Source organism: Haliotis cracherodii, unplaced genomic scaffold (genome assembly GCF_022045235.1).
Source record: "Haliotis cracherodii isolate W230 unplaced genomic scaffold, xgHalCrac1.p SCAF_16, whole genome shotgun sequence".
NCBI lineage: Eukaryota > Metazoa > Mollusca > Gastropoda > Lepetellida > Haliotidae > Haliotis > Haliotis cracherodii.
The window spans coordinates 24240425-24268119 of NW_027266271.1; the positions used below are offsets into that span (position 1 = coordinate 24240425).

Below are 27695 nucleotides of genomic sequence, written 5' to 3' on the forward strand. Positions count from 1 at the left end.
CCGTCATATAGCTGGAGTATGGCGGAATATAGCTGGAGTGCCGCGTTAAACAAGAAACAAACAACACAGCCTCCTTTCGTTGACTTCTATAATTTTATGATACAAAATGTCATGTATCAATCGCGTCAAGATATGTTGTGGAGACGTTATGGTACTGTAAAGGTCAAAATGTACACCAAAAGCTCAGAAAATGTTAACAAATTCATGAAGGCTACCGTCGCGATTACATCGATGCTGTGATTGCTTTGTGATACTGAAGTGAGACACAATGAAGGGAATCGATAGCGTGTGACAAAACGGTCACTATTTCTCTGTAATTTTCCGATTATGACACCTTCGGGAGTTCATGGCCTGGGTTATTCTCACATCGCCTACACATCAATTCGCCTACGCTTCAATGTGCCTACAAGTACTATGTAGGCGATTTTAACCAATCAAAATGATGTCTCAAGGCAAGTCCGGCTCGAACACTTTAAAATATTTTCTCATGTTTAAGTGAGCAGTGTGAGTTTTAACAGTGAAGTTGATCGAGTCGAACCGCGGCCGCTTCAGGTAATGTGAGGGAAGCCTCAAAGTGAAGCAGGTCGTACACGTTTATCACTTCAAACCCACGAGCACAGGTTTGGTGCAGAAAAACCCAGATACATGATCAGGGCGAACCTGGATTCTGGCCTGCATAGGAGACGCAAATCTGCACAGTGAACTGCATCGCCTGAGACGACTGGACCACCCGTGACGTTTCTTCCGTAACATACAGATTCATAAATGAGACATAAATTCTTGAGTAGTGAAAAGATATACAAGGAAAAAGTATACAAATAATTACTTTTGACGAGATCAATACGCGAAAACAAGGACCCGAGGACCCGACCCCTGAGGTAGTCTGACTTGTACGAGGCAGCCAGGGGGTGTCCGGTCAGACCGCCTAAGGGATGGGGTCCGATGGTCCTTGTTTTCACATATTTACCTTGTCAAGAATAATCATTCGTTTCGTTACACCGAAATTTACTGTAAAGTTCATGAAGTCTTTAGGCAGTCCTCTTTCATTACAGTAGCTGGGGGGCACGGGTGGCCCAGTTGTCTAAGGCGGCGCGATTCGCTGTGCAGAGTTGTGTCCCATGGGCATGCCAAAAACCTATGATTGTGGGTACGAATCCCGGTTCGCCCCGATTATGTTTCTAGGTTTGTCAGCACCATACCCGTGCTCGTGGGTTTCAACGAAGTGGTAAACGTCTGAGGCCTGCATCACTTCGGGCTTTCCTCTCACATTAAGCTGACACGCCGCGATATAACTGTAATACTGTTAAAAGTAGTGTTAAACCCAACTCACTCACTCATTACAGTAAGTCAGATGCAAACCATGAAGTGTTCGTACGAGACGCCATCTTGTTTTCTAGCAGACGAGTCAATATTCACCACGTGACATGTCAATACTGATCATGTGACGAGTCAATACTCGAGATCAATGCCAGTCACATGATTTCGGGGTCTACATTGAAACGTATTATTTCGTCACGTGGTACGGATTTACCAATGGAATTGCAAGATTCTTAATAGAGGTTTTAAAATCTGAAATACTTGTTAAGAACAGCGTGAAACATCTTCACAGAAAGATAATTGTTACATGGTGGCATCTACACACATCGTCATTCCACGCATTACCAAACCATTCGTGACACAACTTCATGCTCATGTGTAACAGCGTTTGAAGAAGGATGTGAAGTTTATTTCTTGCAATCCTTCTTGTGACCTGGCCAATCCTTTCGCTGGCATTCCCTGTTGCAGTAAGCCACCTTCAAACATCCTACGCATCTTTTGCACTGACTGGACACCTTGCCACAGCTGCTGCAGCTATTATCCGAAGCTTCCTGCCTGGACGTGCCGCTCTGACAGGGGGCTGCTCCCCCTTGTCTAGGGGTTACTGTCTTTGGATATCCGCTGTAGCCAGGGAAGTGTTTCCTCATTTCTTCGTACAACTCGTCCACTGTTTCCTTTGAGACTTCTCTATCGTGCATATCAGTCAGCATCCTATGAATTTGTTCTTTTGCATCTGAACAATATTTAAAGATAGTAATAATGGTTAGCATGTTTATCATCATAATTATACTGATGGAAGGAATTAAGGAACACTCAAATTAATGCCTTCATAGAAGTGCGATGACTGGATGTCATTACGGCATCAACTGTGTTCACTATTTGGCCGAATAATGTGACTTGTGACTTATCGAAGGCAGACAAAGCAAGAAGTAGATATACGTCATCGGGTCCGACACACAATTCTCATATGTACTGGCTGCAGGTTTTAAATACTTACTGTCTTGGTCTGCAGGAAAATCCCCATATTTCGCACTCAGATTCACTTCATTCACTAATAACCGGAATGCGAGATAGTTGTAGCGAGGTCGTACGTAGGTTCTGAACATCCAGCGGACCTCGTCGCGGCCTTCCTGTTGAAGACGTGAGCTGTTCAGTCTCAGTATCCTGGACAATATCTCATAACCCTGGAGAACAAATATCTAACATACAGTGGAACTCAGAAGCAGGACAGTACCCTTCACAAAGAAATCGTCATTCAACAAGTTTCTAAAAAATAGAAAGAAAGAAATATATTGTGGTTTCACCGATTTCAAAAAAACAACTTTTGGCAATGTTTGGCTTATAGGTTTATAAGCACAAGGTATTGATGGGAAACGTATTCGTATTATTGTTAGTATGTACGATGGCATTAAATCATGTGTGTGTGTGTGTGTGTGTGTGTGTACAAAAGGTGTATGTTCTGAACAATTCCCTTGTCTTGGTGGTGTTCGACAAGGGGAAAATGTGTCTCCAATGTTGTTTTCATTGTTTCTATACGATCTGGAAGCATTATTTTATTCTCAAAACTGTCGTAGTTTTTTATATAATCTTAGTCACTTAATTGTCTGTTAGATCCCTCCGTTGTGTTTTTCGCATTGCTATATGCAGATGATACTGTTTTGTCAGCTTTTAATCATCAAAATTTGGATTTACTGTAAAATATGGAGGTTGCATATATCAATACTAGTAAAAGATAAATAGGAGTTTTTGGTGGTACAAAAAGAGACAAGACTAAACATATATTAATAAATGTCTCACCAATCGAATGTGTTAACGATTATAAATATCTTGGTATTCATTTCACAAACAATAAATCTATTCAAACCTTTACAAATGCAAATTGTGAATCTGCCACTAAGGTCATGTACTTTGTATTACATACATGAAGAAACTTAATCTATCAATAAAGCTATATCTCTTCGGTTCTATGGTAAAACCAATTCTATAATTTGGTTGTGAATATTGAATCTGTTTATGTTAATGTTTGACGTAAATTACTTCCCATAAACAAAACTACACCTTTATACATGTTAAAAGGAGAACTTTGAAGAGTACCTTTAATAAACTCTAGTAAATGTCGAATCGTATGTTTTGAGGCCGAGCTCCTATCTAGCAAGGAATAAAAATTAACAAGAATCCGATATCAAATGTTATATAATGAATAGGTACAAACAATAGCTGTCATAAATGGATAGAATGTTTGGAAAGTATTTTAAAGAGACGGATTATAGTTTATAATGGTTAACCCAGTAGTTCTTCCATAAACTTGTCCATAAATCTAACATTTCTTTAAGATTATCTGATAAAGCAACTTTAAATGTAAAAAAATGTATGTCACTAAAAAAACATGTACGTTCTGCAAGGTCATTAAGAAAACTGAAAAATCTTCCACGTAAACCATACCGTCATCTAAAGTATATATTGTTTATAAATTTGTACCTCATATGCCGAGTTTCCAGGCCTGAGTGTAAATAAAGTTCTGTTCTGTTTACTCAGAAAAACTAAACCTACAATGACTATACGTGAATGTGCCTGCGTGTGGTCTTTTTCCAAGGCTGTCTTTTGTCAGAGAAAGTAAACAATTTCGGACATAGCTGCAAGGCAGCCAATTTTTGTGACAACACATGGTAATATAACTCAGGACATCCAAGCAGGACCTGGGAACAATGTATCTTTTGTAATTATTCAATTCTGTCACTAAGGACTAGGGGGCCCAGTCGTCTAAGGCGCCGCGATTCGCTGTGCAGAGTTGCGTCCCTTAGGCACGCCAGAAACCTATGATTATGGGTTCGAATCCCGGTTCGCCCCGATTATGTTTCTAGGTTTGTCAGCACCATACCTGTGCTCGTAGGTTTCACCGAAGTGGTAAACGTCTGAGACCTGCATCACTTCGGGCTTTCCTCCCACATTAAGCTGACACGTGATATAACTGGAATACTGTCAAAAGCGGCGTTAAACCCAACTCACTCACTCACTCACTAAGGACTAACATGTCACTAGTTCTGTTGTATAGTATTTCAGCATGTACACTCACCGGCAGATACTTGTCCACGCGAGGGAGCAGTTCGTCCGGTACGACATCCACCACAATCTTCATTATGTCTTCACGAGTTATTTTCCCCGTTTTCAATAACATCCATGCCGTTTCGAAGTCATACCAGGTGACAAACATAGCCAGCCTCTCCTCCCACACCTTCACCCCCTCCACGTGGAAAACCCCTGCCCACTTGTATATTTGATCAGGACTCTGGAGATACATGGGTACACACAGGACCTTGGTCTGGGGAGAGAAAGGTACATATCCAGATTTATTATATGCTTCAGTGTGACAGACCGGGTTTTCTGAAGTTGAGAAAAGTGGTATTTTCCTTGCAGTGAAAATAACACTTGATATTTCACAGCAGTGAACATAACACTTGACTGAACTTTTGTCTTGCAAGAGTTACCTCGCCGCAAAGTATCTCCCCTTTATCGTAAGTGTCTAGCCCGTACACAAACTGTTGTTTTCCTATTTACGTTAGTTTCACATTGACAAGGCAAAATAATGACATTATTTATGGAGTTAAGATGGCTGATTTTCGGTCTGATTTGGTGGTAGATGATTTATGTTCTTTCACTCTGACGTTTCGCAGACCACATTATAAACTGCCCTTATCACATATCATGTGGGGCAAAGGACAAATCCTATCAAACAATTTTCATGACTTCACCAAACGAAAACTAGCAGAAGCAGTTCAAATCCGCCGACACAAGCCCCCAATCAACAGAGATAAGGATATCTCATCCAATCTGCCATCTGCCTACAATGAATTGGAAAAAACAACAGAACACCCCAGCTTTCATCATCTATATCTGTACCCCGTCACGTACAGCTGGCTACTTTCTGTTGTCACGATGTAAACCATCCATTATCCCGTGTTGATTCTGATACTACCTATCATGTACAACCTCATGCTGTTTTTGTTCATCGGGGGCGTCACGCCGAAGACCCGGGTTCGATTCCCAACATGGGTACAATGTGTGAATCCCATTTCTGGTGTCCCCCGCCGTGACATTGCTGAAATATTGCTAAAAGCGGCGTAAAACCATACTCACTGTTTTTGTTAATCCTTATGAGATGTATATAATCCTGCACTGTACTGTCTTACTTCACTCTTGCTTGGCAATGGTATAAGAATCTATACCGAAACGTCAAAATAAAATAGGTAGTTGTCATCCATAAAATATCTACCTGGTATCTACCTGCATAGAGATTATTAGCCGAGTGTGTTTCCGCAGCATACATATCACATATTAGGAATTAAACATGGATTATGCGCGTCCTTAGTGTAAATAACGCAAATTTTGTATTTGTAATTTAAATATTTACGGAAACACACGAGGGTTATACTCTTGTTATCATATAATGTCAGTTTTAAAAGAATCGGGGTACAAGACGTAGTGTCGCTCAAAGAAATAACTGCGTATGAATAAAGTGTTCGACATAGATCCACATACTTTGCATCCACGTAAGCCCACAGAATTTTAGTAGTTTAAGAATCACATCACATGAATGTGCGTGTGTTTTCCTATCGTTAGTATCGTTAATTAGGAATATATGTATTGTGCTTTATAAAATTTGAATTTCTAATATATGATATTTTAGGTACGAAAACACACTAGGCCACTAATCTCTGTATACTACCTCGTCTGTTAAGTCAATTATAATTATGTGTACCAATCAACGAGTTAACGATTACCTTAATTACACAATGTCTCAGAAATTGAACAGTGACTCACTTATTATTCAACAGTTGTGAGCCAAAATTTGCATTGGAATTGGTTACAAAGTGAACACTTACCCTGCTCGGGTTCTTGGTTACTGGGGGCGGTCAGGTAGCCTAGTGGTTAAAGCGTTCGCTCGTCACGCCGAAGACCCGGGTTTGATTCCTGACATGGGTACAATGTGTGAAGCCCATTTCTGATGTCCCCCGCCATATAATATTGCTGGAATATTGTTAAAAGCGGTGTAAAACCATACTCACTCACTCACTCACTCTTGGTTACTATGTTAAGGCTTACCCTGCTCGTGTGCTTGGTTACTATGTTAAGGTTTACCCTACTCGGGGTCTTGGTTACTATGTTAAGGTTTACCCTGCTCGTGTGCTTGGTTACAATGTTAAGGTTTACCCTGCTCGTCTGCTTGGTTACTATGTTAAGGTTTACCCTACTCGGGGCCTTGGTTACTATGTTAGGGTTTACTCTGCTTGTGTGCTTGGTTACTATGGAAAGGCTTACCCTGCTCGTCTGCTTTATTACTATGTTAAGGCTTACCCTGCTCGTGTGCTTTGTTACTACCTCAACACTTACTCTGCTTGTGTGCTTGGTTACTATGGAAAGGCTTACCCTGCTCGTGTGCTTTGTTACTATGTTAAGGCTTACCCTGCTCATGTGCTTTGTTACTACCTCAACACTTACTCTGCTTGTGTGCTTGGTTACTATGTTAAGGTTCTCCCTGCTCGGGGTCTTGGTTACTATGTTAAGGCTTACCCTGCTCGTGTGCTTGGTTACTATGTTAAGGCTTACCCTGCTCGTGTGCATTGTTACTATGTTAAGGCTTACCCTGCTCGGGTTCTTGGTTACTATGTTAAGGCTTACCCTGCTCGGGTTCTTGGTTACTATGTTAAGGCTTACCCTGCTCGGGTTCTTGGTTACTATGTTAAGGCTTACCCTGCTCGGGTTCTTGGTTACTATGTTAAGGCTTACCCTGCTCATGTGCTTTGTTACTACCTCAACACTTACTCTGCTTGTGTGCTTGGTTACTATGTTAAGGTTCTCCCTGCTCGTGTGCTTGGTTACTATGTTAAGGCTTACCCTGCTCGTGTGCATTGTTACTATGTTAAGGCTTACCCTGCTTGTGTGCTTGGTTACTATGTTAAGGCTTACCCTGCTCGATTACTTGGTTACTATGTTAAGGCTTACCCTGCTCGATTACTTGGTTACTATGTTAAGGCTTACCCTGCTCAGGTTCTTGGTTACTATGTTAAGGCTTACCCTGCTCGTGTGCATTGTTACTATGTTAAGGCTTACCCTGCTCGGGTTCTTGGTTACTATGTTAAGGCTTACCCTGCTCGTGTGCTTTGTTACTACCTCAACATTTACCCTGCTCGTGTGCTTCGTTACTATGTTAAGGCTTACTCTGCTTGTGTGCTTGGTTACTATGTTAAGGCTTACCCTGCTCATGTGCATTGTTACTATGTTAAGGCTTACCCTGCTTGGGTTCTTGGTTACTATGTTAAGGCTTACCCTGCTCGTGTGCTTTGTTACTACCTCAACATTTACCCTGCTCGTGTGCTTTGTTACTATGTTAAGGCTTACTCTGCTTGTGTGCTTGGTTACTATGTTAAGGCTTACCCTGCTCAGGTTCTTGGTTACTATGGTAAAGTTTACCCTGCTTGTGTGCTTGGTTACTATGGAAAGGCTTTCCCTGCTCGTGTGCATTGTTACTATGTTAAGGCTTACCCTGCTCGGGTTCTTGGTTACTATGTTAAGGCTTACCCGGTTCGGGGCCTTGGTTACTATGTTAAGGCTTACCCGGTTCGGGGCCTTGGTTACTATGTTAAGGTTTACCCCGCTTGTGTGCTTTGTTACTATGTTAAGGCTTACCCTGCTCGTGTGCATTGTTACTATGTTAAGGCTTACCCTGCTTGTGTGATTGGTTACTATGTTAAGGCTTACCCTGCTTGTGTGCTTGGTTACTATGTTAAGGCTTACCCTGCTCGTGTGCTTGGTTACTATGTTAAGGCTTACCCTGCTCGTGTGCATTGTTACTATGTTAAGGCTTACCCTGCTCGGGTTCTTGGTTACTATGTTAAGGCTTACCCTGCTCGTGTGCTTTGTTACTATGTTAAGGCTTACTCTGCTTGTGTGCTTTGTTACTATGTTAAGGCTTACCCTGCTCGTGTGCATTGTTACTATGTTAAGGCTTACCCTGCTCGTGTGCATTGTTACTATGTTAAGGCTTACCCTGCTCGTGTGCATTGTTACTATGTTAAGGCTTACCCTGCTCGTGTGCTTGGTTACTATGTTAAGGCTTACCCTGCTTGTGTGCTTGGTTACTATGTTAAGGCTTACCCTGCTTGTGTGCTTGGTTACTATGTTAAGGCTTACCCTGCTCGTGTGCTTGGTTACTATGTTAAGGCTTACCCTGCTCGTGTGCATTGTTACTATGTTAAGGCTTACCCTGCTCGTGTGCATTGTTACTATGTTAAGGCTTACCCTGCTCGTGTGCTTGGTTACTATGTTAAGGCTTACCCTGCTTGTGTGCTTGGTTACTATGTTAAGGCTTACCCTGCTTGTGTGCTTGGTTACTATGTTAAGGCTTACCCTGCTCGTGTGCTTGGTTACTATGTTAAGGCTTACCCTGCTCGTGTGCATTGTTACTATGTTAAGGCTTACCCTGCTCGGGTTCTTGGTTACTATGTTAAAGCTTACCCTGCTCAGGTACTTGGTTACTATGTTAAAGTTTACCCTGCCCGGGTGCTTTGTTACTATGTCAACACTTACCCTGCTCGGGTTCTTGGCCACTATGTCAACACTTACCCCGCTTGGGTTCTTGGCCACTATGTCAACACTTACCTTGCTCGGGTTCTTGGTTACTATGTTAAGGCTTACACTGCTCCTGTACTTAGTGTCAAAATCAACCCTTTCCCTGATCCTGTTTTGGTAGTTAACATTAACGATTGCCCAGCTCATGTTCTGAGCCACAAATCCAAATCGTACCCTGCTCCTGTTCTCGGCGACCCTTTGGAGGAGGAACTGAATGACGCCTTGCAGTTGATGTGCGAGTTTGGGATTATCCAGCTCCAAGATAGACTTGTCCGTGTTAATAGGGTAGATACGGTAAAGGAGTGTGTGAATCAGTTGTTTACCAAAGGTGGAATCTGGGAATTCCGGCAGCCCAGCTACATCAGTGATGGAGAGCTTCTGTTTCGGGAGTATCCGGTCTCCAAAAGTCAGCTCCTCATTTTTAAAGAAGGTGCTAGTTATGAAACCACGTTTTCGTGAGAACTGTGTCTTGCTTGTGGTCAAGGAAACTGCGCACGAAAAGTTGATTACAGTTTTAAACACGACAGTGCTGAAAGAAAACATTAATACGTTGCGTAAGTAAAGTATTTGAGAAATGTCTCGAGTAATGTCCTGTTAATGTTGGAGGTAGCATCCATTTCAGGGGGAGATTTTTTAAATTAATAGTTTCTTCAGTAATATGCCAAAAATGAAGCGTTTGTTGGCAGTAGGAAAAACTGGAAATTTTAGTATAAATTGCATATTTATAAATACTCAACAACAAAAGTTCCTGTGACGTCGATTTTAAGTGTATTTTTCAAACAAGTAAAGTTCGGTCTTCAATATTGTAGTACATGTATGGAATCAAGTCATAAAAACGCACCTGCTACAGAAAAGCATGCATTCCATGCAAAAGTTGGCTTTTATACAAGCCCCATGCATTTCACTACCCTAGAATGGGTATAAAAACATGTGCGTTAATGGGATTCCATATGCATTGTTTAGCATCGTGTTGACAACAACCACTCAGAAAAACAACAAAATTACACAATTATTCAACATTACGAAATGCCACGCCTGTCCGAAAATGAGCGTCTACGAGCCATTGGTATGTTTGAAGCAGGATCGAGTCAACGGTAGTTTGATTATAGGTTCACAGGTAGTTTATGGCAACGTTGGCAACGTTGCAGTCAGAGACCATCTTCGGAGTGGCAGGCCACGCGTAACCAATAATCGACAAGACAACTGGATGCGAACAACACACCTACGAAATCGATTCCAGCCAGCAACAGTGACTGCAAGAAGCATCCCTGGCCTTCGACGAATATCTTCTCAAACCGTACGTCGTTGCCTCAGATGTGCAGGGATTGTCGCCAGAAGACCCGCTAGACGTCCCATTTTGACAGGAAACCACTGTCAAACACATCACAGTCGTGCAGACGGTGTCTATGCTGGACGGCCATGCAGTGGGGACAAGTTCTATTCACTGACGAGTCTCGTTTTCACCTCAGCCACAGCGATGGACGGATTCGAGTGTACCGACGTCGAGGTGAACGTTACGTCAATCATTGAAGAAGATCGGTTTGGGGGCGGCAGCGTTATGGTATGACAGAGGACCCGTTTGATAGTGGTAAAGGGAAATTATCTTTTATCTTTTGCAAACCGAAATTGTTTCAGATTTGGTAAAACACATAACTTTGCATTAAATCTTATTCAATGTCACAGGAACTTTTGTTGTTCAGTATACTTATCCTATCTCGCACTATGCATTTCTTCTACTTCGATCTTAAGTGGAAAATTTGCTTGAACGAAGTTTCCGGCATCTAAAACAACAAACATTCACCCGAACAAACCTAAGCATCATTATGGTTACTGACCAACAACTGAGTCGAGTATGTACTCCCGTTTAGGAGAGATATCACACGCAGAGGTCCGCGCGCTGTATATTTATACATTTTGTAGGACCTTGTGTCTATACCCTCCAGGTTTCGTTAAATTCACGATTGTCCCGCTACTGGAGTGGTCACGGTCTTAGTCTGGTTGTACTGAACTAAACTGGGTGACAAGGGTTTGTAATACTATGGATAACCAACCTTCCCGTGATTGCCTAGCTATTTAGGAATTTTAGTATATCCTTGTTCAGTCCAATCTTTTGTGGATTTCAATATTCCTATGTACCCTGTCGATTTTGTAGTCTAAGTGACTTTTTTAGGGATAAGCTCTCCGTTTATATCCCGTTATTTAACCCAGCTGAGGTTATTCACTTATTTACAGTGTTGAATTTATTGACTCACTTAACTGGCAGTCTACCCACCGTTATCTTATCAAAGTGTTGTTTTACCCACTCATTCTATTTTAAGAATTTATTGTGTATTTTTTTCAGTTCATTGAGGTTAGAATCGAAAAACCGATGTGCAAACTGTATGAATCCGCGTATGAATGCTTGTAATTAAATTCGACAATGAACACATGTTTTATCTTTAATAGTTTAACCAAAAACAGTTGTATATATCAAAGCAGACAAAAAATACGAGATTGATAAATATTCCGTGTGTAGGAATACAAACTGTAGCGCTACATGAATCAGGTGATTGTTTAATTCATGCATATAACTTGACACGCCTACAAAGTCAGTAGCCAATCAACGGAGATGATGATAAAAAGAAAGTTCAGAGGACCTGTCAATCAAGGCAAGAGGCGAGAAGAACAGGAACAAATAAGTTCGGGAGAAGGCGGCTGTTTCAAATGACATGGTCAGTTACCGCCAGATTCAAACATTAGTTCCCTAACACTGGGAAGACACAGTTGGAAAAATGCTAGTCAGAAATGAAACTGGAAGACATGAAAGTTGTGAAACCGAGGCGAGCCGTAAAAAAAACAGGCGAGCGAGCCTGCGGGTTTGCTGTTTTAATCCTTCTCGGCCTTCGGTCTCAAAGAGTTGTTTGGACAACGAATATGCATGAATTTCGCGTAATGTTCTGTGCATGACGAAACACGTGAGCAGAAAGGGAATTCCCACGATTGTAATATTGGATTCCCAGACATTCGGTAGTACTAAAAGTAGTCCGCTTTGGTGGGCGTGGCTTCACCTGTTACATTCATTGGGAAATGGATGCAATGACACGTGACCAATTCAGCTAATCAGAATGTAGGAGTTTCAATGAACACAAAAAAAATGTAATTATCTCGCTTGATGAGGCCGCTTGAATATCTGTGCTGATGAAATTAATCAATGACCTTTGTCAGCGCAGATTGGGTTTATCTGATATTTTATTGTCATCTATTAGTACAATTAGGCGTTATCAATAAACCTGTGAACCTATAATCACGTTTTCTTTATTACTTTATTCTTATTTTGTGATACCCCTGATCATTGGAACACAGCCCCGTTATACTAATAAAACAGGCACCAGGGAGTCTGAGGGAGCGAAGAGGTGAGGTGAGGTGAAATGAGTCCTAACGTCGCGTTCAAGATTATTTCACTTAAATAGAGATGCGCATGCACGTGTGTGTGTGGCTGTGTGGCTGCTTCTACTAGTCCCGACTAATGTCGATTTTATAGTGTTAGCCACTGAGATACCATGCCGCTTTTCAACATGAATACCCCACTCAGACACAGTATACGAGCCGACCAGTCCTTGTCTTAGCCCCATAATGCCGAGCGCCAGACATGGTAACAATAAGAACCATCTTTTATCGTCTTTTGGCATGACGCGACCTTGGATGGAACACCGGACCTTCCACTTTCCGGGCGGACGCTCTTCCACTTGACCACGGAGTCGGTCCCGAGGGAGCGGTAAGAGGACTGGATGCGACAGTAGGTTTCTTCAGAATCTCTGGACTTAGACCGGCGGTACATCACTCTCCGGTGACACGTCCGACAAAGTCTCCCAAAGTATCACACTCAACACACCTCGAAATTAGGGAACACTGGCCACGACAAGTGTGTCGGCACTTTATTAGTGTGTCGGCACCTTGCACATGCCGGAGGTAGCTTATCTGTCCACAAACCCCCTCTGGGAGATACACACGTGATTAGGTCGTCTAAGGGTACCGTGAACGGGAGCACGTAGTTTGTCTGGATGTTGGCCAGTAACCATGGAGATCATAGGGTGTGTGTGGAGTTTGGGGGTGTTCGTGTTCGAACACCTTACTATTTACGCTTACCCGCAATCTTCGAATGTGTACATGATGGTGAAGTGGTTGTCGCTGCTGTAGTCACAGGTGAATTGTCCTTTCATTTGGTCAAGGCTGACACTGACCGTTACTTCATAACGATCGATGTACTCTGTGATGCTCTAGGTCCATGTTGCAAGGAAATAATACATCAATCAACAGGTGTGCAGCAAATTCACATTATATATATATTTAGTGCCTTTCGAAAACAATGAATAACTTTTCCTTGCGATTTCAAGAGCATCGCTACCGTCTGTTTCATCAGGGTTTTATTGTTTAAAGGACTAGGAACCGCAAATAGATCCTCGGGAAAGAAGTGTGCTTCATGAAATATGAACTATATGGATGGCGTGTGCCTTGAGTAGTTGAAAAGTGTTAAAACTAAAGTTTGAAACAACACCTTTTGATTTGACAAACTCAACGTATCCATCCCTGCGTCCAGAGCTGTGTCAGCAGGGACCTTCAAGAACCCTAACAACAAAAATTCACTTCTTTGAGTGGCATTTAGAAGTTGGAATGGTAACTAAGACAAAATTGTTATGGATGAACAACTTCTTTATTACAATTGGGCGACATTTCGGTGTAGGTTCTCACACCGTTATCAAGCAAATTTTCTGCTCAGGTGTGTGCTAAACTGGCCTAATGTGTTCAGACCATCAATACGTAACTTCGTTCTTTTCAAAGATTAGACTGATTCAAGGACATGCGCTTCAATACGGGCATGCATACTAAGTCTCAACGTAGGAGCCGAGCAATTACATTTGGGTATTTTATATTTCAAAGCAAATTCAATGGGGTTTTATAGAACCAGAGGACAAATGATTACTAATTTCCCTTGCGAGTTACGAGTAAATAAATTTTCGTTACAAACTGTAACAAACGGATATACATACCAAATGAAGCAGGAAGTGGTCCCATCAGAAAGCCTTCAATTATCTTCGCTATCTGTTCTCCTGTCAAATAAGGTAAACACGTATCAATCAGATAGCGTAATTCCAGAAAATGATATTTAATGACATTTTACTTTCCAATATAGAGAAGAGATTCAAACTTAACTAATTTGTTCCTTCAACTGAACCGGAAAGAAAACTGTTATCATAAAATGGATAGTGTTGTGGATGCAATAAAGCAGCCAGACACACTTTTTATAACATTCAGCCAGAAGGTTAGTAAACTATCCGGCCTGGCATGCGGCAGCGTTAGAGAGAATCATATTTCAGTTGCGGCGCACGACCATGTGACATTGGTCACTTCCGACTTGCTCAGTGTCAAGCTCGACATTTTGAAATAAGGAGAGTCATGAGTGTTAGGTAAATAGAGGCCTTGTTACCTTGTTATTGTCATTTTTTCATGACTGACGAAATAATGAATATTCCGAAGGTGGTTATAGATGAAATCTAGAAACGTTAGCAGTAAATTTGATTATGGGTAAGCGAGAGAATAACCGACTCGAAACTCGGAATTCGCTCACTCAGGACCTATGACAAAAGATACACCGCAATTCCTCGTAGCTCATCAGTTATGAAGAAACCTTTCAATAAGGACTATGAGCCTAATAATAATTTACAATATGATTTTGCAGCAAATTTCTTAATACAAATACAAATACAAACCTCCTCCCTCCACGTACTGCACAAGTCGTTTTACAAGCTTTACCACTGAAGTAGTATCGACCATTGTAAAGTCTGCACCCTTGAATTTCAATGGGCCCATGGTCGCCTTGCTGTCAGTATTGGGGCGAACTATTGCCCGGAGACACTTGGACACTTCGTCAGATCCTGAAAAAAGAAATATATTCAATAGTTTCGTTTATTATTAGTTTCCTCTAGCTAATATTAAGACAAAATAAATCATTTAAACAATAAACACACTTGATCCAGAATATACTCACACCAGATTATACTCACTGAAAGATTGACAATGGTCATGTTACTTCTGAATATTTACCTGTGAGTGTCAACTTTGATGGTTCTGGGGCCACTTTCCAGTTGAGAATCAAACGTCCACAACCCACAAAGAATCCACTCTCCAATGGGCGCCTAAGCAACAGCATGAATAAAGTTTTGCCACAAGTTTTATAATAACAAAATGTTCGTTGGACAAGCTTGGTGTTCTTAAAAAAGGTGTAAATATTTTGTTGTTCGTATCCTTTCCGAGAAAATATCTTTGGAGCAGTGATCAATAAAATATAATATCCAACAAAAGGCCCACACAATATTAAATGGTTATCTAATGGCGACCAACATCTTACATCCATAACATATTCCGATTTCTTAATTGTTGTAAATATAAATTGTCAATCATAAGAATAACCAGCCTAGGCTTTCTGCTGAAACAGATTTCACTTGGCGCTTTGTAATGCGGTGGGTTACAAATGAAATTTTCGGGTATCAAAATTTCAATTTCACCAGCAAATCTGGACATGTATAATAATATTAAAAATAATTAACAAAAGCAACAAATCCTTTGCATAATCGTAAGAAAGTGTCAGTGTCAGGTGTCTGCTCTTTTTAATAACTAAGGTCCTGGGCCCGCTTGCACAAAACGATCTGCGTGCTAAGACTATTGTAAGCCTATGTTAAAGTATGGGAGTTAAGATCGTCTTAGCACTAAGATCGCTTAGTGCAAGCAAGTCCACTGTCATCTGTAAATCAGATGCATCATAACGAGCAAAACAATAAACCGAGATGTCCGCACTCACTCGTGACCAAGGTTCAAGTCCTCTGCCAATTGTAGATCTTATTTAAATACTTGGTAAATCAACAAAGCCAGGTGTCCGCATTTACTCGTGACCAAGATGCAAGTCCTCTGCCAATTGTAGATCTTATTATAATACTTGGTAAATCAACATAGCCAGGTGTCCGCACTTACTCGTGACCAAGATTCAAGTCCTCTGCCAATTGTAGATCTTACTATAATACATGGTAAATCAACATAGCCAGGTGTCCGCACTTACTCGTGACCAAGATTCAAGTCCTCTGCCAATTGTAGATCTTACTATAATACTTGGTAAATCAACATAGCCAGGTGTCCGCACTTACTCGTGACCAAGATGCAAGTCCTCTGCCAATTGTAGATCTTACTATAATACATGGTAAATCAACATAGCCAGGTGTCCGCACTTACTCGTGACCAAGATTCAAGTCCTCTGCCAATTGTAGTTCATTACATAATATACTACTCAAAATTTGATAAGGATCGGAGATATTTTTCTTAATAAAAAAACAAAATAACTGCATAACTGGCAATATTGTGTTCAAGTGAAATCAAAAACGTCTCCAACACACTTGCACGTGCATTTCATGCCATGGGAAATGCGTTTCACATCACAGTTCATGCTTTTACTACCATTGCACGATTTCCAATCAGGCAACGGTGTCTGATTCATTCTGAAACTTTAAACTCAGTTGAGTGTTTACACTTCGTTTATCTACGCAGTGCCCCCTCAACGTGTAAGGCGTCGCCTGACGACAGAACAACTGGGCAGATGTATTGGAATGCTTGATGCTGGCTATTCACAACGTGACGTTGCCAATGCACTAAACGTCAGCCAGAGCGTTGTAAGCAGGGCCTGGTCCCGACAGCAAAATTTTGGTACAGCAACACACCGACATGGGGGTGGTCGTCAGAGGTCGACAACCCAACGCCAAGATCATTTTGTGGCTCTTCAGGCACGACGTCATCCCTTCTGGACAGCAACCAGCCTACGTAACGACCTCCTGAACGCCTCGGGGGTGAATGTGTCCACTCAGACGATACGGAATCGTCTTCACAATGCAGGTCTCTACTCGAGAAGGGCATGTGTCCGAATCCCCCTGACTGTTCGACACGGGCGGGAGCGATTGGAAGGGGCTGAAGATCATGTCACTTGGACACGGAACGATTGGGTTCCAGTTCTGTTCACCGATGAGTCCAGGTATTGTTTGGACTTTACAGACAGGAGGCAGCGGGTGTGGCGACGACAACGTGAACGTTTCCATGATGCCAACATCAGTGAACATGACCGTTATGGTGGTGGTTCCATCATGGTCTGGGGTGGAATCAACAGAGATGGAAGGACAGATCTTCATGTCCTGGAGAAAGGAACAATGACGGGGGTGAGGTACCGGGATGAGATCCTCGATGTGTACGTCAGACCCTACGCTGGTGCTGTTGGCCCTGAGTTCATCCTGATGGATGATAACGCCCGTCCTCATCGCGCCAGGGTGGTTGAGCAGTACCTTGAGCAGGAGACAATTGTCCGCATGGACTTGAACCCGATTGAGCATGTCTGGAACATGCTGCAGGCTGCCCTTTCACGCCGTAGAGCACAACCCACGACTTTGGCAGAGCTCGGACATGCCCTCGTGGAAGAGTGGAACAACCTTCCCATTGGGAACATCCGGGTGCTTATTGACAGCATATCTCGACGTTGTCCGGCCGTCATTGATGCAAGGGGAGGTCATACTCGATATTGACACTTCATCGACTAAGTGTAATGATGGACTATCCCTCAATACTGTGTAATTCTTTCTCTTGTTTGCTGTTAACATTTTTTAATGAAATGCCTTTTGGTGTTTGCAGATTTCAAACATTCCATATTGATACAAGTTCATGAATTTTCATTCATAACATAATTAAACACGTTTCTGAGTCAGAGTCATGTCTTTTGTTATGTTTGTGGTAACTTACACACATATCACCTAGTGATCCTTATCAAATTTTGAGTAGTATACTTGGTAAATCAACACAGCCAGGTGTCTGCACTCACTCGTGACCAAGATGCAAGTCCTCTGCCAGCTGTAGTCCGAGGACGGTGGGATACATCGTGAGCGCAAGGTCCACACACATGTTCAGTGTGGCAGGTACGATGGTATGGGACTGGCTGCAGTGGTAGCTTTCAATGTTAACTACACCATTGTCTCTGCAACCAAAACGACACATTCATTTACTGTAATAAGCTGGAATATGACTACCTTATCCACAAAACGCTCAACCATCTTTTAATGAAACAGTATGTATGTGTATTGTAAGTGGTGGGGTAGCATAGTGGTTAAAGACCCGGTTCGATTCCCCACCATTCCTGTGTGAGGCCCATATCTGTCCTGTCGTGATATTCCTGGACAATTGCTGAAAGCGGCGTAAAACCATACTCACTCACTCACTCGGCATGTATGTGCCACAGACATGCACAACGTGACGGACTCATGCGTACCTCTTCAGTCGGCCTTCACTCGTCACAAGCAGGGGGATAATCCCTACATTGTCGGCCGTGTTGCTTGTGTGGATGAAGTCAAATTTCAGATCCTCGGGTAAGTCATCACTACACACATGCGCACAATGACCGAGCCACAGAGTGATCTGAAACGGAGGGGGTGAGAGAATGTTACTTAGCGTTCACGTCGTGTCTCGGCGGTCTGTAAATATTTGAATCTCGACCAGGCAAACGAGTGATTGAACACGAGCAACAATCCACGGCCTGGGGGTTCGATAACACACAGTGAAGTCACATATTGTGATCAAATAGGTCACAGAGCCTGACATAATTATAATTAAATTAACAACTTTACACAAGACCAGCAGCAGAATGTGATTGCCTTGGTATGAAACTTAATCAGGATCAACGATCTATACATTTATCAGTAGAGCATTACATATTAAATGTTTGACGGGGATATGGAGATATTTTATTGCTGTTACAATACTTAAATTGCAGCTTAATGCTATATTTATGATTTATTATCTATGATGATGATGAAAATGATTCAGTTCCAAGGCAAATATTGAAAGCTATTCGTATGACCTCTCCCAGCGATCAATCACATTCAGTCCTGGGTGCCGTTGTACAAATCGATCTTAGCGCTGAGGTGATTGTCTCCCACACCTAAACATGGACTTAAGACACTCGTAGCGATAGGGTTGATTTGTACAACGGCACCCTGGATACTATATGCCTATCAAACGCTGAGTAGTGTACAGTGTTCGATTAGGACATTGACTTCCATGTTACAGGAATCAAATGGTGTGTACAGCACAATGACATTTACTCTGAGATCCCACCCGTCACGCCTGATGTGTTGATATGTCTGCACCCACTTCTTCAGCGTTTCCAGGAACAACGTCGACATCGTGATTGTAGTGCTGGCATATCTGGCACACACACAACAGGAGTGGAAATGATGATAGGAGAGCTATATGATACGGGAACCAGATTTGTCAGCTATTTTGTAGAACATCGCATGCAATATGTTTAATAACGTGTTTACAGCTTTATATGTACAGTAAACTACCCGCAAGTAAACTATAGTTATATCGAACTCATAGGGATAACTATTTTTAGTTCGTTATAACCGTAGTTCGTTATAAGCATATATACAGCATGTTTACAGCAAATGTCCGGGACCAAAAAGCAGTTCGTTATATCCGCCAGTTCGTTATAAGCGTGTTCGTTATAAACGTAGTTTAGAAACCAACACTTGTCTTCATGATTCAGGATGTAAGTCATATGATTATGTAATCGACCGTTAGGTATATGTCATTGTAACATAATAGTAGGTATGTTCCCTGATCTGATTGGTTAAAAAGTGTTGTCGAATGAGCATAACATCACTGAATGTTTTTGGTCTCATCACCCTGTATGTATACATTAATTAATGGAACTATTTTTGAAATCATCAACATTACCCTTAGTTGATGAGCTTTGGTAAGAAAAATTGATATTTTATATACGGTCTTTATATATATATAAAGAAATAAAGTTGGCTCTACCCCACCCCTATATGTAGTGTAATAAAGTGCAAATAGAAGTGAAGCCACGAACCTTTCCAGTTGGTAGTCAACATTGTAACACATGAAGGGACTGCAGTTGTCCTGCACCTTCCATACCGTCTCCTGTGGGCGATAGAACGTTGGGTTGGCGTGGAAAGATTTGAGGATTTCCTGCATCGTCTTTAACCCTGAGTTGACTCTGGTCACACCACACAGTACGTATTCGCAGATTTCTTCGTGCAGTCTGCGACATATGATGCGGTCAGTGGAAGCAGGTGACAATAAATTGCATTATTAACAAGGAAAATCGCCTGTGTATGAAGATTTGATGTAAATAATAGACATTAAAACTCTTCTTGTTTCTTAAAGCTGTTTAACGTCGCGCTCAGCATATTACGGCCATATTACGACGACAGTGATTGATATCATGAGCAACGTCCAACACTGAGTCTTATCATCTTATTAATACAGTCGCTACGTACATTTCTTATGTCCTTTGGAAGCACGGGCAACCCGGTCGTCTGAGGCGGCGCGATTCGCTTTGCAGAGTTGCGTCCCTTGGGCATGCCAGAAACATATGATTTTGGGTTCGATCCCGGTTCGCCCCGATTATGTTTCTAGGTTTGTTAGCACTATACCCGTGCTCGTGGGTTTCACCGAAGTAGTAAACGTCTGAGACCTACATAACTTTGGGCTTTCCTCCCACATGACACGCCTCTGACACAGCGTGATATAACTGGAATACTGTTAAAAACGGCGTTTAACACAACTCACTCATTCACTTATATGTCCTCTGAACCGTGGCGTAAAACAAACTTCCCTCATTCATTTCTTCCCCATTTTTGATGACCCAAAGTAAAGCCTACCATCAGTGACCTCGGGGCGGTGAGGCCGCCACTGTGGTCTAGTGGACAGAGCGTCCGCCCGGGGAGCGCAAGGTCGGGGGTTCGATCCCGGCCGCGTCATATCAAAAGACGTTAAAAGATGGTACTTTTTGTTGCCGTGCCTGGTGATCGTCATTACGGGGATAAAACAAGGACTGGTCGGCTCGGAGTCTGTACTCTATCTTGAGTGGGGTATCCATGTTAAACTTAGATACCCCACCTCCAGCGGTGAGAATGTTCAGATAGACAAACACTATTCACAGAGAAAAAAAGGAGAAAATTACCTGTTACTTAGACTCTTAGTGTCAACGAACATCTGGTGCTGTTCCGTGAATCTGGATCCTACACGCCGGGTAGGTGTCTGTGGGTATTGTTCTGAACTGTAGTTACGAAAAGAGAAGTCCTTCCTGTCACTAATGACTGTTTCGGGTCGTAAATTCTTTTTCCCCCAACATTTCAGTGCATGGACGACCTTCTCCTGTGTTTTGGGCGAGCCAAATATAATCCCATGGTCTCCGGAACTGACCATCACAAGGTCTTTCATAATCCCTTTCAGTCTTGTCAGATGAGCCTTGCTTAGCAGCACATCGTACCACACAGCCCACAGAAACTTCAGGTCATTCCCATTGTTCACATCGATCGTGTCAACCAGATACAGAATAACGAGTGCCCTGGCCAGTATCCCGTCCTCGATGTCATTCAAGTGGAAGTTGAGGGTAGGTCTGGGCCCCGTGACAAGTAGGCGATCGCGCAGTGCATCCAGGGTGTGAAGGAGGAACCTTACGTCCCCACACCCCAGCAGGAGGACATTACAAGGGGTTGGGATGCAGCATCCTTGGGTCACATCCCCTGGGGGACAGTTCCCAACTGGGTAGTAATATTTGTACATGTCGGGGACGGGGGGCGGTTCAGCCTTTCCAACAGTGACCTGTATTGGACATCCTGTGGACAATATTGCACTGTTACGTTGTAGCTCACCTTATACATGTACATTTGTCTCGTTGTTTTATGGAGATTTGGCTCGAATTTGTATCTAGTCTGAATTTTTTTAAGAAAAACACCTTGCAACAAAGTAATCTTTGTGGCAGGTTATACCTTTTTTTCAACAGTCTGAAGCATAATTATTTTTTTCAAGGCTTTTCGGGACAATTATTATTTTTTGACAAAATTCTAGCCCCCATTCCAGAATATCAAATGGTCGGTCTCTTAATACTAATCGTTCACATAAAGGTTGCAATTAAGAGTGAAGTCATTGAGGCCTGTCAAAATAGTGCAATTGGCGTTATGTATTTAGATATTTGTCTTGCTCGGCGTTAAGAGAATAAAATAAGGACTGGCCGGCTTGGGGTCAGCATACTGTGCCTGAGTGGGGTATTCTTTGTTTGTTTATTTGTTTGTTTGTTGATTAACACCGCACACAGCTATATGACAGCGGTCTGTAAATAACCGAGTCTGGAACAGACAATCCAGTGATTGACATCATGAGCAATAATCCACGCAATTGGGATACGATGACATGCATCAACCAAGACAGCGAGCCTGACCACCCGATCCGATTAGTTGCCTCTACAAGCATAGTCACCTTTTACGGCAAGCATGGGTTGATGAAGAGCTATTCTCTACCCGGATATTCACGGAGCTATACATGTTAAAATGCGGCCTGGTATCTCAGTATATAGCCGGCATTATATCCCTCGCCACTTGGAATAGAATCACGAACTATGATTAAAAAATGATTATGATTAAATAATAGAGATCTGTATTCATAAAGTGACAACAAACCATTCCTGCGAAAAGGAATATTATTACAGTAATGAAAACTGTAAAGTGCGCTTTTCAAGAAATATCCATTTTGCTAGCGATAAACATCAGTCAGATTTGATCACGTAGTTACAATCAAGGTAAGAATCGGCAGTCATGAGACTGCGAAACGTTATATTTCGCAGTGCATTTGGTCATGAGCGCTTTAAATACTACATCGTCACGACTTTTTTCTTTCCGTTCGTGCTGATGATGCAAGAACGAACACCGATTGTAACCATGTGATCAAAAATCAGTGATGATGCAAGAACGAGCACCGATTGTAACCATGTGTTCAAAAATTAGTGATGATGCAAGAACGAACACCGATTCTAACCATGTGTTCAAAAATTAGTGATGATGCAAGAACGAACACCGATTGTAACCATGTGATCAAAAATCAGTGATGATGCAAGAACGAACACTGATTGTAACCATGTGATCAAAAATCAGTGATGATGCAAGAACGAACACCGATTGTAACCATGTGATCAAAAATCAGTGATGATGCTTATCGATTCCCAGTTATATGACCTGTGAGGAATAACTGAAAAATGGAGCTGACATCAGATTGTTGGGATCCAGAGAAATTCCGCATGACCATGACCATTGAATTCAGAGTTAGAAGATACCTATAGCCAAAAGACTGCACTCTAAAAACCACCCATGACCAATAAACAAGTTGCCGTAGAGCTTTAAAGACGGGTGTGGCGGTCGGGTAGCCTAGTGGTTAAAGCGTTTGCTCGTCACGCCGAAGACCCGGGTTCGATTCCAGACATGGGTACAATGTGTGAAGCCCATTTCTGGTGTCCCCCTCCGTGATATTGCTGGAATATTGCTAAAGGCGGCGTAAAACCATACTCACTCACTCACTCACTTAAAGACGGGTATCATTATCTGTAACGAGTGTCCTTCGTGTGCGTTATCTGACTTATAATACTGCACAAAAATAACAAAATACATAATCAGATTAAATGCACTATGACGTCACTCTGTAGTGTTTCAGGGGTAGATTATCCGTAACGAGCTGACAGTGTATTGATGTACAGTCAGCAATGCCAAATCTAAGCTCATGCATTAATTATAAGCCCGTCCATTACGAATGTACTGGATACAACGATCAAACCTCACATATTGTACGTGCATTACGATTACATACCGGCTTGTTCAAGTGCAGTGTTTTTCGCTTTAACTGATTTTAACTGGTACCCAAATGGGCTTTCGCTGACACACAGGACCATGTTACTAATAATAATAACCAACAGACTCGGGCTCGTCTGCGGGTTTGTTTGTTGGTATTATTACATGGTCCTGTGGCTGACGGTAAAAGCTGTTTGTCCGGTATATTTAGTACACTTACCGATCATAGATTCCACATCCACGGCTATGTTTGACGATAAAGGTTCCATGATGTATACGTGCAGGTGGAAAGACTGCACGGGTTGCACCAGTTCTGAGAAACCCAAACCGAAAGTACACCTGTCAAACCAATGGTCTAGGGGAAGTAACTCTTTATGACTCCTTCTAATCCAAGCTCCTTGCAGCGATAGTCCGTTCGCGGAGCTCTCTATATTCTGTGACATCATCCGCTTACAAAACATAAAGTTATCATGTCCATGTGATCGCTCAAACGGGAATGGTGAATTTAGTTTGTCACATAAACATATGACAGTTTGACATAGACGTAAAGTTGTTGATGGGTCTTATCTAACAGTTTATCCTTACTGTAGGGCCCTCGGTAGATGTATACAACGGTTTAGACATTAAGCCAATTTAGCAGAAATGACTAATTGTAGACAAAAGCTCTCACAAGCTTGTGTCGCCAGGGCGTCAATTCTCTACAAAGGGATGAACCCACAGAGAAGAGGGCAAGCCGTTGCATGTGATATGATATTGATTTTTTAAATGATCAGTCGCTATTAACTAACATCTTCCGGTGATAGCCTCCATACTTACCACATACACATCAGAGGGCAGCCTACATAGGATATTCCCCTTCAGATCCGCCATGGTTCATTGGTCGCTGCGCTACCTGCCTGTTGGCATGGTTCTCGCTGTTCTTGTGGCAACAGGTAAGGCATTCCATGTTATATATTTCCGTGTGGTAGGTTTCTGATGGCATGGTGATGCACATTTTCATTCGACCTGGTTTCGCGAGTGTTGAGACGCTCGGTCCGCGAACTGGCACTCTCACATACCGATTAGATCGCCTAATCCATGCCTTTTACGCTGTGCAGTTATACTGTCTCTGTTGATATTGTAGTGGATGACAATCATGTTACAAACCTAACATTGCGATATCTGTGTAAATAAAACTAACATCATCTTGGGAATAGACTCTCATATTGTTTCCGTCGCATTGCTATCAACAGGTTCTATCCTGTATGTTGCGTGGGTCTTCACATGTTGTACTCAATTAATCTGAAGAGTATGTGTTAATAGTTACCGAAATCAAAGGACTATGGTAAGTGCCCTTTGTGGCCACGCGTAATGGCAACTTTTAAAGTTCAGGAAAACTTTAAAATATTGTAATGAAAGTTATCGGACATGTTTATAAATGACTCATAAGTGTCATTTTGGTAGTGTCATAGAAACTGCTGGGTACAAATAGTGATGTTATTACTGGTAGTTACCCCATGTCCTGATACAACGCGTGGTAGACTTCCCTCTACATTGGGTACAGCTGTGAACCTATGTACACACATATAACGACATCCAAACTAGTATAATTCTCATTCTAATGAACACACTTATAACGACATCCAAACGATTATAATTCGCATTCTCATGTACACATTTAAAACGACATCCAAACGATTATAATTCGCATTCGTATGTAAACACTTATAACGACATCCAAACGATTATAATTCTCATTTGTATGTACACATCTTAACGAAATCCAAACGATTATAATTCTCATTCGCATGTACACACTTAACGACATCCAAACGATTATAATTCGCATTCTAATGAACACACTTATAACGACATCCAAACGATTATAATTCGCATTCTAATGAACACACTTATAACGACATCTAAACGATTATAATTCGCATTCTTATGTACACACTTATAACGACATCCAAACGATTATAATTCTAATTCGCATGTACACACTAATAACGACATCCAAACGATTATAATTCTCATTCGCATGTACACACTTATAACGACATCCAAACTAGTATAATTCTCATTCTAATGAACACACTTATGACGACATCCAAACGATTATAATTCGCATTCTTTTGTACACACTTATAACGACATCCAAACTAGTATAATTCTCATTCTAATGAACACACTTATGACGACATCCAAACGATTATAATTCGCATTCTTATGAACACACTTATAACGACATCCAAACGATTATAATTCGCATTCTAATGAACACACTTATAACGACATCCAAACTAGTATAATTCGCATTCTTATGTACACACTTATAACGACATCCAAACGATTATAATTCGCATTCTTTTGTACACACTTATAACGACATCCAAACTATTATAATTCTCATTCTAATGAACACACTTATAACGACATCCAAACGATTATAATTCGCATTCTTATGAACACACTTATAACGACATCTAAACGATTATAATTCGCATTCGCATGTACACACTTATAACGACATCCAAACTAGTATAATTCGCATTCGCATGTACACACTTATAACGACATCCAAACTAGTATAATTCTCATTCTAATGAACACACTTATGACGACATCCAAACGATTATAATTCGCATTCTTTTGTACACACTTATAACGACATCCAAACGATTATAATTCGCATTCGTATGTAAACACTTATAACGACATCCAAACGATTATAATTCTCATTTGTATGTACACATCTTAACGAAATCCAAACGATTATAATTCTCATTCGCATGTACACACTTAACGACATCCAAACGATTATAATTCGCATTCTAATGAACACACTTATAACGACATCCAAACGATTATAATTCGCATTCTAATGAACACACTTATAACGACATCTAAACGATTATAATTCGCATTCTTATGTACACACTTATAACGACATCCAAACGATTATAATTCTAATTCGCATGTACACACTAATAACGACATCCAAACGATTATAATTCTCATTCGCATGTACACACTTATAACGACATCCAAACTAGTATAATTCTCATTCTAATGAACACACTTATGACGACATCCAAACGATTATAATTCGCATTCTTTTGTACACACTTATAACGACATCCAAACTAGTATAATTCTCATTCTAATGAACACACTTATGACGACATCCAAACGATTATAATTCGCATTCTTATGAACACACTTATAACGACATCCAAACGATTATAATTCGCATTCTAATGAACACACTTATAACGACATCCAAACTAGTATAATTCGCATTCTTATGTACACACTTATAACGACACCCAAACGATTATGATTCGCATTCTTTTGTACACACTTATAACGACATCCAAACTATTATAATTCTCATTCTAATGAACACACTTATAACGACATCCAAACGATTATAATTCGCATTCTTATGAACACACTTATAACGACATCTAAACGATTATAATTCGCATTCTTTTGTACACACTTATAACGACATCCAAACTAGTATAATTCGCATTCGCATGTACACACTTATAACGACATCCAAACTAGTATAATTCTCATTCTAATGAACACACTTATGACGACATCCAAACGATTATAATTCGCATTCTTTTGTACACACTTATAACGACATCCAAACGATTATAATTCGCATTCGTATGTAAACACTTATAACGACATCCAAACGATTATAATTCTCATTTGTATGTACACATCTTAACGAAATCCAAACGATTATAATTCTCTTTCGCATGTACACACTTAACGACATCCAAACGATTATAATTCGCATTCTAATGAACACACTTATAACGACATCTAAACGATTATAATTCGCATTCTTATGTACACACTTATAACGACATCCAAACGATTATAATTCTAATTCGCATGTACACACTTATAACGACATCCAAACGATTATAATTCTCATTCGCATGTACACACTTATAACGACATCCAAACTAGTATAATTCTCATTCTAATGAACACACTTATGACGACATCCAAACGATTATAATTCGCATTCTTTTGTACACACTT

At 41.2% G+C, this 27695-nt stretch overlaps 2 protein-coding genes across 4 annotated transcripts in view; one reads left to right on the forward strand and one right to left on the reverse strand.

Annotated features, from left to right (window-relative positions):
• LOC139463974 (uncharacterized) overlaps positions 1-27695 on the forward strand; it is a 45636-nt gene that overhangs the window by 2681 nt on the left and 15260 nt on the right. The window contains exon 1 of one of the 3 annotated variants that reach the window (XM_071245446.1): positions 24314-24580. The exons of the other annotated variants lie outside the window; for them this stretch is intronic. Within the exon in view, the coding sequence (XP_071101547.1) occupies positions 24517-24580 (64 nt within the window). The 5' untranslated portion in view covers positions 24314-24516. Of the gene's footprint in view, positions 1-24313; positions 24581-27695 lie in introns of those variants that run through there. 3 annotated transcript variants of the gene reach the window in all.
• On the reverse strand, positions 1228-24502 carry LOC139463971 (uncharacterized). Its single transcript, XM_071245441.1, has 16 exons — positions 24465-24502; positions 23869-23961; positions 20993-21650; positions 19877-20068; positions 19104-19206; positions 18272-18417; positions 17828-17980; positions 15025-15116; positions 14691-14855; positions 13971-14030; positions 13478-13548; positions 13069-13199; positions 9118-9472; positions 4391-4636; positions 2315-2501; positions 1228-2050 (listed from the first exon to the last, which is right to left on the reverse strand). The coding sequence occupies exons 2-16, from the start codon at positions 23915-23917 to the stop codon at positions 1725-1727; spliced, it is 2934 nt and encodes a 977-aa protein (XP_071101542.1). The 5' UTR covers positions 23918-23961; positions 24465-24502; the 3' UTR covers positions 1228-1724.